Source organism: Copidosoma floridanum, unplaced genomic scaffold (genome assembly GCF_036245765.1).
Source record: "Copidosoma floridanum isolate Cflo_tuat_1 unplaced genomic scaffold, Cflo_Japanese_pri ptg000017l, whole genome shotgun sequence".
In the NCBI taxonomy this organism is placed as follows: Eukaryota; Metazoa; Arthropoda; class Insecta; order Hymenoptera; family Encyrtidae; genus Copidosoma; species Copidosoma floridanum.
The window spans coordinates 603,439-622,497 of NW_028321894.1; the positions used below are offsets into that span (position 1 = coordinate 603,439).

Below are 19,059 nucleotides of genomic sequence, written 5' to 3' on the forward strand. Positions count from 1 at the left end.
AAAAATGACGTTTAGAAAAATGTCTAATTACTGTAAAGTAATATTCCATGAATTCTCTATGAAAATTAGTTCAGTAATTGATTTATAAGCGTTTTTACCATATATGCATAAGAAATATTACCATAATTATTTTTTACAGTTGTAGTACGATTTAAAACGAACATTTTGTTACTTTGAGGATGTATTTAGGCTAATTTGTCTCGGAGATATTACAATTTTTAGTTGTGCTTGTGGTGCGCACGTTGTAGCTGCTCCACGCGGTTACATGAGGCTCGAGAGGGTGGCTAACTAAAAATGTCTCCGGCTTTTTTTAAAAATTTAATATATTGAGTTTTATGGCCAACATATAAGCATGAATAATAAATATATGTTAATGTGTAAGATATAAAAGGTTAATAATAAATATAACCACTTAATGCGTAAAATAATTATATATTTTTTAGTCATTTTTTAACATTGTGAATTTTTTATCACGTATTAGTTGCACCATTCAGTCTTACATATTTTACAATTGTAATTTGCTTAAAGTTATGCTATTGGCACTGACGCATCACAATTTTTTTAGGTAACACTATATTTTCTAGTTTTTTATCCACCCAAAGTTCTGAGCATTGAGAATATGTAATTTAATGTAAAAAAATTGCAATAGTAACTTTTCAGATATAATTTTGTACTTTAAAAGCTATATCCTGTTAAATAATCATTATAATCCAAGTTGTCATACAATCTCATTGAAATAAGTAAGTACACAAAAAAATATACTTAAAAAAAAAAGAAATAAATTAGAAAGATAAAATAACATAATTTTTTGACATGTTCAGCAGCTTTTTAGTCATCATGGTACGTATTTATTATTTATATTTGTACATTTGGCGATGAAACTCGAGAGATTAAATTTAATTTTACATACGCAATTCACAACTGGTGCTTTGCACTTGTGCGAAGAATTGTTACACCACAAGTTCGAGAAGTTATGTGACTGACATACGTATGTTGTACACGAGAACCAGCGAGTGTGCAAGCTAACACGGGAAAGCTTATTGCCTTTCTCACGTACTAGGATCGTAATGTACTATGTTAATTATCTAATCGTCAGTGTTATCGGAATTGCTCTTTTTTATGTATTTTTCAGAGTTCATTTGTCTTTTCAGTTTTAATTCATTACTTTTAAGACGTATGCCAAAAACTTTACACCAGAAATCATCGGCCACAAATTATTTTGTACACAGCTATGGTAAAAAACAATAATTTTATTTTTTTAATATGTTATACTGACCCGTTGATATTTATGACTAAAGTAAGACATGCATAATAAAAACTGTCTTCTGAATGTATAGGGGTAACATGTATTAATGTAACTTTAGAAGCATCATAAAAAAAAGAAATTTTGAACATGACATAATACTAATTGCCTCCTGTAGTAAATAAGGTCTTTTTCTACAAACATTTCTATCTTCTATCGTATCCATCCATGTTTTGAACTGTATGCAACAAATATCATGTACATCGTATTTTCTTGCATTCACATAATAAATTTTGTATAAAAATATATGTTTATGTATTTTTAGTTATTACAAAACAATAATAAAAGTAAAAGATCAAATAATATGATTTTTCGAAATGGTATGGAAACGCCTGAAACATGCAATCCGCCGTACACAGGCCGTTATTGCACGTAAAACTGTATAAATAAGTAATTTTTTCTAACTGTCAATTATTGTTAAAAAATCTGTAAGTCATATATTACAACAACAGATGCTATGTAGATACTATAATATTTTTTTCAAATCGAAAAAACCGATAGAAATTAAACAATTGCAAAAAACACTAAATTGTTAATAACTATAGTTAAAAACATCGTATCGTAAAAATTTTTTTTGTAAATTTGTGTAAAAATATACACTATTAGATGAAACTAGTTCTACTTCTCCACAATAAAAAATGATCGAGTAATGTTAATTTGTTAAAATTGCAAAATTAAATTTTGTAAAAAATCGGGGTAAAAATTGAAAAAAAAAATTTTTTTTTTACAATATTGAAGTCCTTTGTATTTTGAATAAAATCCATTTTATAGTTTCAGTCTAGCTCAATTTTAACGATCAGGACAATCAAATGAATTTTTTTAATTAATTATAGTTTATTTACGTTATTTTTCATAATACAAGAAAAACCTTGGGCATGGCTTAAGATCTCTATAAGAGCTATCGAATACCAAATTTTGAAGCATTTTCATTAAACATTATAAAAGTTATAGATGTTTCAAAATGACAATTTATAACGACGATTTTTGCACTTTTTTGCAATATAACTTCGCGAAAAAAAGTCTTCCAATGATCTAACCTACACAGATCGGTAGATAATTAAATAACAAACGAAATATCTCTAGCTATTTTTGCAATCCGACAGCCACAAAAAAAGTTATATGAGAAAAACTAAGAAAAAAAATGGTAAATTTTTACTAATTGTTTAATAACAATTGAAGCCCGTGGTTTGGTTGGACAAAACTATTTTTCCATGTTTACAGACCATAATACGAAGCGATCTGCAAAGTTTGGACGCTATCTCTGATTTGTTCCTTATTGATTGCTTCAGCTACCGGACTACTGTTAAAGTTTATTGAGAGAGCAGGCATACAGATAATCTGAAAAATAATACCTATATGGTTCATGGTGTACTACTGTTGCGTCACGATATTTATTATATGATTATTGTACCCTTATTTAAAGATAAAAATAATATGTTCTTGATAATATCACAGTTTTAGAATGAATTAAACTCACTTATCTCATGATTTGCTGTGAATATATATATATAACTACAAATTTTACAACCATAATTGTTTTGTCATCAAATTTTCTACTTTTCTACTAAATAGACACTTTAAAAAATTTTTCTTTTATTGTGTATAATACACTAATGGTAACGAAGTACCAAAGAAATTTTTCTATTTTAAATAAATTTGGTCGACGTAAAAAAAAACTACCATGTCAATTCCATTGTAATAATGTTAAAACATAGATATAACGTAGCATACTAAAAAGCTGTTTGTTTAATTATGAATTAATTATCAGATCATTAGTTAATTAATTTCTTAAAGTGAAACTTCAAAGTGTTATAATAGAGTTCATTGTCAGTTTATAAGAACAATCGAGCTGTTGTGTTGACACAGTCGTAATTTATATTTTTATTTATTTCTGATCTTGTAGGACATCTGCCAACAACGAACATTATTTATTGGTGTCCGTGAACCTTATTAAGACTCAAATCGCTAGTTCACTCGGTCATTACATACTTATTTTTGTGATGTTTTTGATGTGAAACATCTCATAGCATGCAGCAAAGAGCGTTTGGAAAAGTATGCAACAAAAAATCTTGCCAACTCCTCCAATACTGTTTACCCCACCTCTGAACACGCCTTCTATATATATATATATATGTACACACGGAAGAGCTTGTATATTTATATGTTATGTTTATCAATAAAGTATACTAACCATATGTACGAGGTGTGTTCAAAAAGTAACGAGAATTTTTAAATTTCGCGGGTTTGGAGAGTCCGCCTGTAGAAAATTTTTTTCATTATGTTGGTACACATGCCCCTGAAGTCAGAGCCGTCTTTAGGCATGGGTCTACGGGGCCCGGGCCCAGGGTACCAGCTTACTGGACTGTAAGTAGGGGCCCAAAGTCTCAGCACATTTTTTTTGTTATTTATTTTGTATTCAAATAGAAATCATTATTTCAGAACAACCTCAATCACCGTAAATTCATACTGTCAAACTTTATTTTATTACAGCGAGAAAAATAAAAAATTATTGTTACAACTTTTGTCTCGATTTCTTAGCAGCAAAATCTGATATCAATTCTACAAAACTTAAGGCTTGTAAGAATTTTAATTCCAAACTTAAAATCGATAAATAGTTAAGTCTTGATTGTGTCATAGAATTTCGAAGAAAATTTTTTAACAATTTTAGTTTTGAAAAGGATCGCTCTTCAGTACAGACAGAGATCATTAGAGTTAAGTAAATTCTCAAGCATATTTTAATATTTGGAAGAGTTGACATTAGTAGATCCTTTCTTATTAATAAATATAAGTCAGGTATGGAAATGGTTTCTTCAGATTTCTTAACTTCACAAAGATAGCTTTTAAAATGCATGCATTTGGAAATTAAAACTTCTTTACATATGTCATCTTCGTATGAATTAGCTAAATTTGTACACGATTCTTCTATTTCATTATAATTCATGTTTTGTAAAACTGTAAAAAACGTGAATTTGTCGTTGAATTTCTTATAAGCCTCTTGTCTTGTTTTTAACTGATTTATTAAAGTATCAATCAAAGGTAAAAAAATTTTTATTTTTTATTTTTCTTCATAACTAAAATTGATCTCTTTACTGGGTCCTTCTTGTTGCATGAGTTTTGTACTCCTTTTTTTTATCCTTTGCTTAGGTATTTCAAAGTCATCAATTATATTTTTTGCTTTTTCTAAGCAAATTGAGAAATTTTCTCTTAAACTGGATATGTATGATTCTAATGACTTTAATAAATTGAAAGCGACGTGTAAATCCAAATTTTGTTTTTGCAAAATTTTATTTGTGTCGTTGATACGAGTCAGAATGTCAAACCATACTACCGTCAAAAATAAAGTTTGTAAATTTAACATCTTCTTAAGTAAAGATTGAGCCTCGTGTCTTGCTTCACTAGACATAGTAGTATCGTTTGATATTTTATTAAGAGCTTTCATAATATTCGTATAACCTTTATAAAGTGCAGTAATTGCATCAGCCCGGGCTGACCATCTTGTTGCAGATAATGCTTTTAAAACTAGATTTCCTGCTCCTAATTCAACTAATAAAATTCGCCATCTGTAGATTGACAAAGAAAAAAACGTATAAAGTTTCTGTACAAACATGAAATACGCAACTACAGGTTGCACGCATTCAGCTGCTTTTACACCGACTCAATTTAGCGAGTGTGCAGCGCAAGGAATATACTCGGCGTATTTATTCAATTTCTTTATCCTAGCTTGTAATCCTGAATATCGACCGGACATTTTCGACGCGTTGTCATAAGACTGTCCTCTACAATCCTTAATGTTCAAATCATTTTATTCTAAAAAATCGATTATTACAGTACTTAAATACTCTGCCCCGTGTCCTTCAATTGGAATGAATGTTAAAAAACGTTTAACAGGACCGGTATCTATTACATAACGGACTGTAAAAGTTAGTTAATTGGTATGGGTGATATCTGGAGTTGAATCAACAGATTTCGAGTAATATTTTGATTTTTTGAGTTCTTCGATTATAGATTTCAAAACATTTTTTCCCATTAATTCTATGAATTCTTCGCATATGTTTGCTGATAAGTATGATATTACACCATGACCTTTGCTTCCGTGACAACTAATATACTTTTTTAAAAAAGTATCATATTCGCTTAACAGTTCCAAGATTCCTAAATAATTTCCATTATGCTTTGATCCGAATATTTGGTTATCACCTCTAAAAGCAAGACCTCTACAGGCAAGAAACTTGATAACGTCAGTAATTCTTCTTAAAACTTTTATCCAATATTTTTTCTGGTCTTCGTATTGTACTGTTTACTGCGTATCAATTAAGTTTAATCCATTTTTTCTTTGACAGTAGATTGTTAAACTTTTTCTATGATTTTGACTTTGCTCATGTTCTGCAATATGGTTTGGATGCTTCCAGTCACAAAAACGTTGACTTGTAAATTTGTCTTGTTCTGAAGAAAAAAGACGACATACAAAACAGAATACCAACCCAGTCGATGGTGAATATAAAAGCCATTCACGTTCTACTACTTCGCCATTGTGTAATTTCATTTGAAATAATGATCTATGAAAAGTTCTGACTTTTTGTTTCTGTCCATCTTGATAAGTCTGAGCAGATTTGGTAAAATCGCTATTTTTATTGTTGCATAAGCTTGGCCCTTTTCGAAACCAATACAATTGTAGATAATTATCTATTTTTCCCCATAATGCTGGGTCTGATGAATAAAAAATCTCCGGAGTTTTCAGGTTATCCTCTTCTATGAGTGTTGAAACTGTTAAATGCAAAAAAAAAGTTGCTTTTATACAAATATAGATGTAATTTACTAATTTTTTTATTTACATAGATAAATATTTATTGTAAATTTTTTTTAATTTTTCTTTTGTATTAGTCAAAGTGCATATTTTGATGATGTTAATGTAAAAAAAACTATTATATTCATAAAAATTTTTACCTCACGAAACTTATATCCTAAAGAATTTAATATACTTTTTAAAACGTTTCGATTTTATTATTTGTTCAATGTTTATTTGTAATGTACAAGTATTTTTTTGTGTTATTATATTTATCTGGTACAAATTAAACGTGAAATATTATCTGTGTTGACTAAAAATTTTATCTGAAATCTCAAACATCCAAGACTCAAACACCGGCGTACAAGCTTTTTGGTCAGTCATTTTATTTATATGGATTTTTTATTGTTTAATTAGATAATACTTTTTAATCAAGTTATTTATTCTCAAAAAACTCATTTGAAAATAATTTAATAATCTGAATGATCTTTTAAACTTACACTCAAATCATTTAATATGACGCATTAGAATTATTTTTTATCATATCCTGGACAAAAGTACGAACTTTTGTCCCTGAGATCCCCTTTAGCAAGACTTATTATCTCTGCTGGTATGCACACAATTTATTCTACATTCTACTTCGCATAAATAGATAGATATACAAAAGTGCGCCGGTAGCAAGAGGGGTGGTAGCCAAATCAGGCTAGCCAGCTGACGGGATCAAAGAATTTGCTTGTAAACAAAAACCATAACCTTAAATACGATGTTGAACGTGTATATGCAAAAAGTATATACGTGAAATCAAGGTGGTTTTTTTGTATACATGTATGAATATCACAATTCACATTATTATGGCTTACCTAACAGTGCACGTACTTTTGCCCCCGTATGATAGAAAATCGTATACGCTACACTCGGGGCAAAAATACATCATTTCCAGGGTGTTTACCACCCTCGCCCCGAGGTAACAATTTCTTGTACTTTTTCCCCCCGTGGTGTAACATACTGGTTTTCTTTTATCGTACGTCACAATGCAAACTAAATATTCATATTTACCCGAAATACTACTGTCATCCTTTTCGAGACTCTGCAATTGTTCATCTTGTACTTGTAAATCTGAACTATCATTTATACTTTTCATATTCCCAATAGTCAAATTATTTTCTGTATTTATCAAAAGATTGTTTGATTATTTAAAGTATGATTCACAAAAATGTTTATTCTCGTAGACTTACCAATGACAGAGACATCGCATAGCTCACTTACAGCTTGTAATTTCGCAGCCTGATCCTTGCAAATAGCGTTGCACGTATTTACTAAGTGATCGGCAGAAGCGCTTGAATTGTTTGTATGACTAGTATCTAAGAATGTAGTTATTTTTGCAAATTTAGATATTTTTTCACATTCTTCTTTAACTTTTCGCTTTTTTGCAGCACCACTCAAATAAGAACGCTTCATAGTGTAGAAGTAATTGCGATGAGTTCTCTGAAGACTGCGTATGGAGTTTATCTTACAGGTTAATGCTTACTTTTTTAAAGCTGATCTTTCTGTTCTAACTTCTAACGTTCTACCAAGGCTATGTTTCACGTCCTCACAATACGAAATGTTTTGACAACAATCACAGCAAAGAATATAAGGTTATAATTTCACTTCAGTTTGCTGCAGTGGCACTCAACTCATGGATTCGTAGTCGTTCCAGGGGCTTTATTCATATATCGAATGGTCGAATGAAATTTTCAAGGAATCTCGATTCCGCAGTACCAACTCTACTTTACCATCTGCAGTGTAACGTGTGCTGGATGGTTATCGGTGATATAAAGTTAGTACTGCGGATTCGATATTTCATCTAACTTTCATTCAAATATTAGATGTATTATTTAACTGAATAAAGCTCCCCAGTTGCTGAATATCTTTTCATATAATGTACAGTGAATTAGTTTTTTTAAAGGCAAAAAATTAATTTTTTATTGTTAAATAACTTAAAAAGTGACAGATTTCCTTATCAAACTGAAATTTGGAAATAATTCAATTGTCATTTGAATAAAAATGTTTGGTGTAATTATTTTATATCACATTATTTAAACTTCGACGAAATCAAATAAATAATTGTTGAATTTCGGGAAAATTTCATCTATTATCTTTGACAGGAGTAAATTACTGTCCTTACAGGGGCCCCCTAACCACTCTGGCCCAGGGCCACTTCATTTTAAAAGACGGCTCTGCCTGAAGCATGATAAAATTTTCAGCAATATTCATTGCTTACTTTTTAAGTGTCAGCCGCTAACATTGGACGTATTTTTCGAGCTCGGTGATTATCCTTTGTAAAAATATGGATCAAAGAATTTGTATTCAATTTTGCGTAAAAAATGAAATGAAGTGTAGTGAAGTTTGTAGAATGTTAACAAAGGCATTTGGTAAGTCTGTTATAAGTAAAGCAAGTATTTACGAGTGGTACAAACTTTTAACTATAAGGTATAAGCTAAGTTTCCAAGATGGCCGCGAAAACATTGAAGATGACGAACGACCTGGACGCCCAAGCACATCAACAACCGATGAAAACGTGAAAAAAGTGGCATAGTACATCATGAATTCTTGCCACAAGGTCAAACAATCAATAAGGAGTACTACCTACAAGTTCAATGCTATTTGCGTGAAGCAATCCGAAAAAAACGCCTGAATTTGTGGCAAAACCATTCATGGCTTTTGCACCACGATAATGCACCTGCTCACACTTCATTGCTTGTTCGTCAATTTTTGGCCAAAAATAAAACTGTAACGATGCCTCAGCCTCTATATTCGCCAGATATGGCTCTATGTGACTTTTTTCTATTTTTAAAAATAAAGAGAACATTAAAAGGCCGTCGTTTTACAAGCATAGATAACATTGAAAGCGAATCGCTGAAAGAGCTAAAAGCTATTACAAAGATTGAGTTTTAAAAGTGTTTTGAGGATTGGACAAAGCGTTGGCACAAGTGTATTATATCTGAGGGGAATCATTTTAGAGGGGACATAATAGATGTTGATGAATAAATAAATTTTTTTTTTATTAAACGAACATTCTCGTTATATTTTCAACACACCTCGTATAGATGTACAGAAATCTGTGTGTAGGAACAAAATTAAAAAATGTTAATGGCGTGTATCTGTATACATAAATATAAATATACTTCTTGTCAGCTATAACTACAGTTAGTACTACATATATGTACACCTTCTATATTTTTTAATTATGTTTATACAGTTCCTGACTATGCTATGTTATATCTATGTTTTAACATGGTTAATTTAAAATTGACATGGTATTTTATTTTCTACGTCAATCAAAAGTTATTTAAAATAAAAAAAATTTTTTCTGGTATTGTGTTACCATAAGTGCATTATACACAATAAAAAATAAATTTTTTCAAGTGTCTTTTTGGTAGGAGAGTTTATGACAAAAAGATTTATGGTTGTACAATTTCTATACAAGCAACAGAAGCGGCGATGGAGGCAAAAAACTAACTAAACAATTAGTAATTGTTCATTAATTCGAAAACAAGTAAGTAAAGTCGATTTGTTATCCAAACAAAACATGTCTTTTTGAATGGCTGAGGACATTCTGTAAAAAAATAACCAATTCTTTCTCTACTGAAAAACATAGGAAAACAATTTTTTTGTATTTTGGCAATGGACTGAGCAGCCTTTTTGACAACTAGGAAAATCTGTGCAATCTGTGCAACAGCATAAGGTACTGAAATTACTGTCATTTTCAAAATATCTTTTTTTTAATTTTATTTCTTAAGTCACTGTGCAACATGTTGCCCGTACAAATTCAAAAAACAGTTTCAATCATACATGTTGTATGTTAGTCATAAATATCAATGGGTCAGTATAACATGTTATGGGAACAAAATTCCTTTTTTTCACCACGACTGTGTGAAAATTTAATTGTGTTCGATAATTTCTGGTGTGAAATTTTTGGCATATGTCTTAAAAGTAATATAATAAAAGTGAAAAGACATACAAACTCTGAGAAGCACGTAAAAAAGAGCAATGACGATAATACTGACGATATGAGGATTACCACAGTACATTACGATACTAGTGCGTGGGGAATGCAATTGACGCATCCGTGGTAGTTCGCACACTCACTGGTGCTGGTGTGATATGCGTGTGCCAGTCACATAACCTCTCGAATAAGTGGTGTATAAAACTTTTTGCACGAGTGAGCAGCACGAGCTGTGAGTTGCATGTGTAATTAACGGTTTCTAGAGCTACAAAAGATGGCTCGCAAGTGAGTCCCTAGTTATGGTGATGGCGTGTCGGAAAAGCATTACAGAAATGGCCTTATATTGTAAAACAAGGCTGTAGTTAAAATATTACTGCTGTGAATTCATTACAGACCTTGAATGGTGTACCATTTAGAGAAAGAAGTAATCGAGAATTGACACTAACTTACAACAGTTTCAATGATTCACTACATATGACATTGATTCAATGCTTGTAAGTGTAGATTTGTTCGCAAACATGTTAATGATTCAAAGCTAAATGGTTCATAATGCAACTGTAAGTACGTAATCAACGAACAGGTTCTGGACAACCATTTACGAACTTAGTAAAAGCTGGTAAACAATTAATAAAATGATATAAACGTGTCAGTAGCCTCCACGTTGATAAAAATTTTAGAGGTGTGTTATTTTTAATAGTCAATTTTTTTTTTTTTTTTTTTTTTTTTTTTTTTTTTTTTTTTTTTCAAATGTTCAATATATTTAACTCTATTATAAAAAAAATAAATCTATTCCAAAAAAATAAGTTTAAAACATTGTTAATAATGTGATAGTGCTGGCTCATACACAAAGGATAAGGTAGATTTTCAGAAGTAGAAAACTTTTAACTCTTATCGGTAAGTCGACTAATCTTACAACTAACTTTTTTTTCAACATTATTTCTAGGTATGCTGACGAGGAAAAAGAGGTAATTATGCGTTCTGTATGCGATGTAACTCTGGTGTACGAGGTAAATGGTTATTTATATGGTTATGCTGATGCGTTGAAAGCAATAATATAGAGATGCTTTAGTGGCATACGTATTGACGTTTAGAATATAATGTGAACTTGTACAAATAACCACTGTTTAATTATTGAACAGTACGGTTAAGCCGATGCTAGACTGACAAAAAAATTTCTAACAGGCTTAAAAACAAAATGTTTTTGTCCCCTACAGCACCTTTGTTCTCAAAACGCTGTTGAAGCATTGCCAAAACAATGCATTAATTTTCTAAATTAGATAAGGCACATAGCTCGAGGAAAAAAAGCGATCTTTAAAAAATCTAATAATTGTAACAATTAGATTTTTCAATTGCTTAGAGACTCCGTAAAACAAGGTCGCTCTTATGTCACGCCTACTTAGAAGATGGATGGCATTACAAACCGTTTTTTTAAAAGAATGCCAGAAGAGTTAACTGTCATCACAAACTTTTATGGACAAAATTCCACAGTATTTTTGAGATGCATTAACACACCTTATTATATACAAACACTTTACATTTATAGAATGTTCGTTCTCGATAATAGCTGCACTAAATGAGCAAATGCAGGCCAAAGCTTCAATTGCGCTAAAAAACTTGGATCCTATGTCTGATACATACATCATCTATCTGAAAATACTAAAAAAAATCGAAAATGTTGATAATTGCATCAATCGCTACAAAGTAACTTCCATGAATTCTGAGGATGAACCGTGGCACAAAAAAAATAAAGATCTTATTATTGAAATGCATATGTTAAATATTATACGCTAATAGATAATGACAATAGACAATACTTCTGTATGAATAACAAACTTTTCTTAAATAAACTGCGCAAATGTTTTAAGAAGAGATTTAGTTTTAATAATAACGAAAAGGTTTAAGATTCTCTCGTCTTGACAATGCTGTAAATAATTTTTTTTGCAACAATATCCCGATTGAAATAAAGTATTTCTTCGATTCAAGTGCATTTTTCTAACACAATAACAATTTTGTGCTCTGGCTTAATAAAGAGTAGGTAACATTAAAAAATTACTCATTTCCCAATGATTTCGAGAACAGTTTAACATCAGAAAATTAAAGGATGGAAAAACAAGCAGATGTTACTTTTAACATATTTTTAATTTAAGACTGCAAACATTATCCCTACCGGATTAGTATGCAGCTGTGTACTTAATGTGGAATAAACTGAATGTAAAAAAAAATTAAATGAGATGTCGATTGTTGTTTAAAACCACATGGACAACAATAATGTTGGCTGCTTAGTACGTCATATACATAAGAGGTAGAGTTACATTTGAGCCTACGTAATCGATGTTGGAAAAAATGCTCTCATTTTTTCGTAGAAATAAGAAAAAGCAAAAATGTTTCAATCAATGCCGCAAAAGTGGCATTAATTAAAGAGGATGCCATAGAATATTTATAGTATGTAATCATGGAGTTGGTGGAGTATGACGCAGTAAATAATAAATTACTATACAGAGATAAGAATCGTACTTTTTCGAAAGAAGCACTTAGTAAAACACATACTGTACGTAAAAAAATTAATTATTATGTCATTGGTAAAGAATTTGACACTTGATCATTTACCGAGAAAAATAGTATTAAATTTAATTAAAATTTTTCGGTAGTTGATAGTACCCCTGTCATGTTCGAGGAAGTAGTTGTAAGTAGAAGTCTCTGTTTATCGTATTTACAAGAAAGCAACCAAAAACAGTGAGAGAAGGAGATAACGTTAATAACTAAGTCAAGGGCTATGCTGTTTATATATTTACTGATATACGTATATGCAAGGACATTTTAACTACATGATGGGTAGTTAACTTTAAGTCGTTATAAAAATAAAATGCTACAGTAAAAAGCTAGATAACATGAAAACTAACAAATTGTAATGGAAAAAATTGTATAATTATTGCACAACTTATTGTCTGTTTATGATTTGAAGAAAAACGTTATTATTAAAATTATATCAATGGTGCACTTACCTACAGACAAAATTCAGATTGAGATAAGAAAATAAGAACTCATTTCAAACCTTATATTGTAACAAATGCTGTTTAACAGCAATAAACTACTTGCAATGATAACCAACCCAAAATCTCAAGAAGGACAAGTAATCAGTAAAAAGAGAAAGCAACAAAATTTGTCTGTCAAAAACCGTAAGGCAGACGATAGTATAGAAAAAGGAAAAAAATTCCGGTAGAAGTGAATTCATCTTATTGATCAACAACGTTCTTGCCAGTGCTGTATAAAGCAATTGCGAGTTTTACAAGGAAACAAAATATCTATTTACGGTGGGCCTACACAAGGGCATAGAAAAACGTTTACTTTGTAGTTATAAATTCATAGAAAACAGGATATTCTGAATTTATAATAAAAAATATCTTTGACAGTTTCCGCACCGTAAACAAAAATTAATAGAATATCACCTTGTCTTTCACAATTCAATGAACTTAAGCTTTTCTAGTGACTTTCTGAATGATGTGAAAACAGTCACAGTTTGGGATACTTTTAAGTTATACCATTCCGGATAAGCACCACCAACGGTGTAATTTGATAAGATCAGGTAGAGATACTATCAGTAAGACTAGAGAGTTAAAAAGTGTTTGAAAAGTAAGACAAACATCTTGACTTCTGAGGAATAAACAGCAGTAACAAATGAAATACTGTATACTATTCTAGATGATGAAGAAAGGAATGTTGTTTTCGGCCAAAACATAAGTAAGATAAAAAAGTATGAATGTGTCACCGTATTCTTAAAGCATGTGTATAATCTTAAACATAAATTTGCATGTTAGATGAAGCACCCAATTTAAGATTTTATTGTACAGTTACAAAATATTAGACGTATTCATGTACTAAGTAAAGTAGGCGAAATAAAAAAAATGTTATAAAATTTTTTTAAGATAAGAAAATTTTCCGATCAAAAACAGTAAAAAAGAGTAACAGAAATTAAAAAAAAAAAAAAATGGAGCAAAAAAACAAAAATACACGTTTAATATCATTTACTTTAGGTGTCAAAAAAATGATAGACTCTTAGTTCAAATCTTTACATAAAATAAAAAAATAAAATACATAATGAAGGGTAAAGTAAACATTGTAACAACTCACGTAGATGATAATCAACGCGTAAATATATTAATAGATTCAGAAAACCTGTTATATAGCACCAGAACTAATATGCGTGATAGTAGGCAGAAACCAGGAGTTGCGTCAGAATCTAATAAACTTATATGTATATATATCTTCCTATATTATACAGTTTGGAGGGCAAGGTTTTCCACACCCCCCTTGGCAAAATAAAGGAAAATTCGATTACTATCAATAATACTTTAACCCAACTAAGTAATAGCCAAAAGTCCACTAGCCCGCCCTGGCCTCCTAATTTCCAAAGCCCCTACGACCCCCCCCCCACAGCCCCTTGTAGCCCTGCCACAAAATAAGGTAAAATTCCGTGTTTTACCCTGTCACTTCGACCCATTCAAAATCTCTCTTATTTTATTGTAAGCCCCCCCCCCCACTGCTCTTTCGCTCCTCGTGGCCTTTGCCCCCTACATATTACTCATGCAGCACCCCTTATAATATGAGAGATAGTTCTACAGATTTGATGCAGCTCAGTTTATAGTACATCGATAGGCTATTAAATAAACTGTTAAGAGCTGGAACTAGCTGTAGCCAGCAATTAAAAGCGACAGCTCCTATAACTTACGAAAAGCAAGCTCTGAGCTATATATAGTTATCTCTTTTTTCACAGCACCCAGGAGGCAAAAAGATTTATCTTATACTCAGTAACAACAAGTATAAAAGACATCTAATGTATTTATCACATCATATGAATATTGATAATACAAAAGCTGAGGTGCACGGACCTTTTTTTTGTTTGTGGTATATCATTCTTACATTAAGCTTTGAATTGTTACGTGTAATTGTATACCATGATATAACTACACATATTTACCAAAACTCAAGTAGTAAAAAAATAAGAAAAACTGTGGTAGTCATCGACAGTAGCCTTATAAAAGCATGAAGGGACAAAACTCCCCCAATTTTCGATTTAAAGAAAAAAAATCCATCAGTAGAAAAAGTATATTAATAATAGTTTATTTATACTACTTTGCATTTACTTTGCATACTTTGCTAATAATACTTTTTTCTTAAGCAATTTATCTTTTTCAAACTTATTACTTTTCATAGATACAAATAAAAAAACAAATTTATAAAATGTGGTATACAAGAATATACGGCATTCACCTATCTTAATCGATGGGCAAGCATGAATACAAGTAATGGAATTGATCAAAATTTCCTATCCTATTATGAGATTGCCAAGAAAACTTGATTTTTTTTAGTTAAAACTACAATTTGTAGAAAAATTGTCATACGTAGCAAATAAAAACAATGGCAATGTAGCTACAAAAATAATTTAATGGCAAAGTAACTACAAAAATAAACCAATTTTTCTAAAGAACATAAAAAGAATGATGTTGCGTAGAGACACGGCCGATATAACATGGATTGCCTGGTCCAAATTCAAATTACAATCAATAGAAATGTAGGGGCTTACTACTGTATAAGAGTGTTAGTTCGAAAAAAATAATAAAAAAAAAAAAAAATACACCCAATAATAATTAGTACACTAACTAAAGTGGGAGAGATTGAATCAAATTAACGACGAAGGATTCCCAATGAATAAAAAAAAAATAATAAAAAATGGCCTAAAAAAATAAATTAAATTAATAAATTATAATACTAAAATTAACTATTATTAAATGTCTGAAATAAGCAAATAAAAGGGGAAAGGGATTAACACAATTATTAACAACTAATTAATGGGAAAAAGCCGGTGGCATAAAAAACCCAGATTTAGTAAAGCAACTAGGAGTGTATACAATTGAAGAACAGATTAAACTAATAATAACACCGACAACTGGAACGGTGGTAACCGTGTGTTGTGTTGATGCGTGAATGTGTAAGTGTCTGCGGGAGGACCTGGTGGTAACGACTCCTAGTGTGTGTGAATGCGAGACGAGAGAGTGAGAAGTGATCCCCTCTGCAAACCGGCAGGCCCTGCACGGTTGCACGAGTCAGCGCGAAGCTAGTGAAAGTGGGCTGACGCCCAGAAATCGAAGTTGACTACCACCTGCGGTAGTTTGCGATGACGGTTGTTATGAGTAGCGTGTTCGGGTAGGGACCCTGATTCCAGAACGAGAATCGGAATGAAGCGGACGAGATATGGAGTGATGATAGCGGGATGACAATGTGCACTGAATAAGGTGTAATAGATGTATGATATGTACGATATGTAGTAACAAGGTTAATTGCGGATGGATGGAGTGAAGACGATGTTAAGATGATGCTACGTGCATACAGAGATGCGAGATCAACGATGATGATTCGTATAACAGATGGGATGAATTATAAGGTGGTTAGTGGCGTGCTCGAGAAAGATCGTGAAGGTGGGTGGTGGTCGATGAAGTTGAGGTCAATGGAAGGTTGGACGATGGGGAGAGAGAGAAAGAGAATGTAGAGCAAGCGAATGGTGTCAAGGTGACAGGGGGGGGGCGTGCAAGGAAGGAAAAAATGATGAGCTTGTGTGATGATGACAAAGGTGGTTTCGAGAAAAGAAGGATTAATTTTAGGAAGAGGGAGACAGCATGAATAAGAGATGAAAAGTTTATGAAGTATGTAAGTATGAATAAGAGATTGACGGATGAGCGAATGAATTGGCGGTTTGTTGCAGAGGATGTTAAGAGGTAGCACGAGTACGCAAACGCAGTTAGTGGCGAATGTGGAAGCTGATAAAGCGTGGATGATGGACTAATTAGGTGAAGAAAGGTGTAAGAGAATGTCGATTCTATGAGTGAAGATAAAAATAGAAGGAAAAAAATATAAGAAAGACTTAACGTCTCAATGACGATGTCCTGAGTCCTGGGGCTCGATGACAGTGGCGAGCTCTTCTGCAGATGGTACAAACTGTAATCGGTAAAACAAGCACTAAGCGAGATATTAACGATGCTTCCAATTCGGCGTGTCAGACAAAAGAGAGCGTGCAACGGAAAAAGTAAAACTGTCAAGTCTTGAAACCTGAAGCCCCGCCCCTACCACCCCCGTACTGACGGAGCATGAGCCAATCAGTGGCAGGTGCAGGCGCGGGCAAGGCTCCAGAAGAAATTAGAGTGTTTTTGACACTGAGTAGCATGCGATTTCGCTCCAATTCCGTTTGTCGACAAAACAGGCTCCCCCCGTTGTGAGAGTATGCGAGCAAGATTGTCGTGTTCATGTGTGTGATGTGTAGTCGTGTGATGTGTATACACGGCGCAATGTTACATGGATTCCAGTAAAAGGCACAAATCGGTGATATTTCTTTCGTAGACTCCTGTTTTGGTTTTCAATTTGACAACTCTGATGACACCATCACTTCCCGGGTGAACCACTGTCACTACTTCCAGTGGCCAATGATTATTTGGATGATTTTTCTCAATTAGAATGACGACGGATCCGACCTTTATTTCACCTTTGCCTTCGAGCCATTTTGTTCGTTTTTGTAATTCATGGAGATATTCAGAATGCCAACGCTTTAAAAAATCCTGCCACGCCTTTACAATGAATTTCCATGCGGGAAGTCGATTATCTGAAACGGAAGTCAAATCGTGATCAGGCAACATCGTGAGAGGACGGCCAATAAGAAAATGCGCGGGAGTAAGGGCGGCTGGGTCATTTAGATCGCTTGACATGGAGCTAATGGGACGTGAACTTAAAATTGATTCTATTTCGATGCAAAGGGTGTTAAGCTGTTTAAACGTGAGTATTTGCTTTCCTACAACTCGTTTTAAGTGATGCTTAAACGATTTAACAGCAGACTCCCGTATCCCCCCAAAGTGCGGTGAATCTGGTGGATTAAAGTGCCAAATGATGTTATGAGTTACGGCGTAATTGTTGATTTTATCGCGGAACGACTCTGAATGAATGAGATTATAACTTTCGAGCAACTCGTTGTTCGCCCTGACAAAATTAGTACCGTTATCTAAATAAACATGGGATGAAATTCCTCGACGTCCTATAAACCTTTTGAAGGCTCCTATAAATCCTTCAGTTGTCATATCGCTTGCTATCTCTATGTGGACTGATTGGGTGAGCATGCAAATAAACACACAACCATACGCTGGCAAAACTACTCGATTCCTGAACTTTTTCTCCTTTATGTTAATTGGACCAAAATAATTTAGTCCTACGTGTTCAAAGATCGAAGCTTGTTGCACGCGCACTTGGGGTAAATCGCTCATTTTTGCCTGTAGGGTCACGGGTCTACGTCTGATGCACGTAACGTGATGTCTAACAACACGCCTAAGCTGATTCTTTCCATCTAGCAATTAAAAACGTTGACGAATCTTATATAACACCCCTTGAACTCCCACATACAACAACGAATGATGAACTTCCCTTATGAAGAGGTCGGTTACATGATGGTATGATGGCAGCAGTATCGGGTATTTCTGTCGGTCAGGGATTTTCGCACGTCGCAATCGGCCTCCTACTCGCAACAAGCCATTTGCATCTATAAAGGGGTCAAACGCGGCTAACTTCGTATTTTTCGTACTCCCCGTTTTCTCGATTTGATTTATCTCCCTTTTGAATTGCTCTTGCTGTATAAGCCTTAGTAGTCGAATCTCTGCTCTGGTTCTCTCAACAAGTGATGGTGGACCTTGAATTTGATCGGTTGAAAAACGCCAGCGGAGACAATACGATAAGGAATTGATTAACGCAAAATAAGATGACTGACGTTTGTAGAGAGGCTCGATTTGAGATGATTCCTGAAACGACAAATTTGAAGCAACTGGCGATGTAAACTGTGAAGGTTCCATAGTCGACATCAAACACGTGGACGCCCTCAACCTAGGTAAATTGACAACGCTGTTTCTTTCTGATTTTGGCCACTCCTTCTCTGGACTGTACAACCAAGGCATTTCC

At 32.8% G+C, this 19,059-nt stretch overlaps 1 protein-coding gene across 1 annotated transcript; it reads right to left on the minus strand.

Annotated features, from left to right (window-relative positions):
* Positions 1–17,414: 17,414 nt before the first annotated feature.
* Positions 17,415–19,055, minus strand: LOC149374610 (uncharacterized). The gene is made up of 2 exons (XM_089592435.1): positions 18,872–19,055; positions 17,415–18,454 (listed from the first exon to the last, which is right to left on the minus strand). Exons 1-2 carry the CDS (start codon positions 19,053–19,055, stop codon positions 17,415–17,417), a joined length of 1,224 nt encoding a protein of 407 aa, XP_089448561.1.
* Positions 19,056–19,059: the final 4 nt, after the last annotated feature.

Bases quoted from the DNA above. Each gene is read 5' to 3' on its own strand.
- LOC149374610 (XM_089592435.1), bottom strand. From the start codon at position 19,055: ATGCCTTGGTTGTACAGTCCAGAGAAGGAGTGGCCAAAATCAGAAAGA. The intron at 18,455-18,871 runs GTCAGTCATCTT...TTTAATTGCTAG, and splicing joins AATCGAGCCTCTCTACAAAC to ATGGAAAGAATCAGCTTAGG.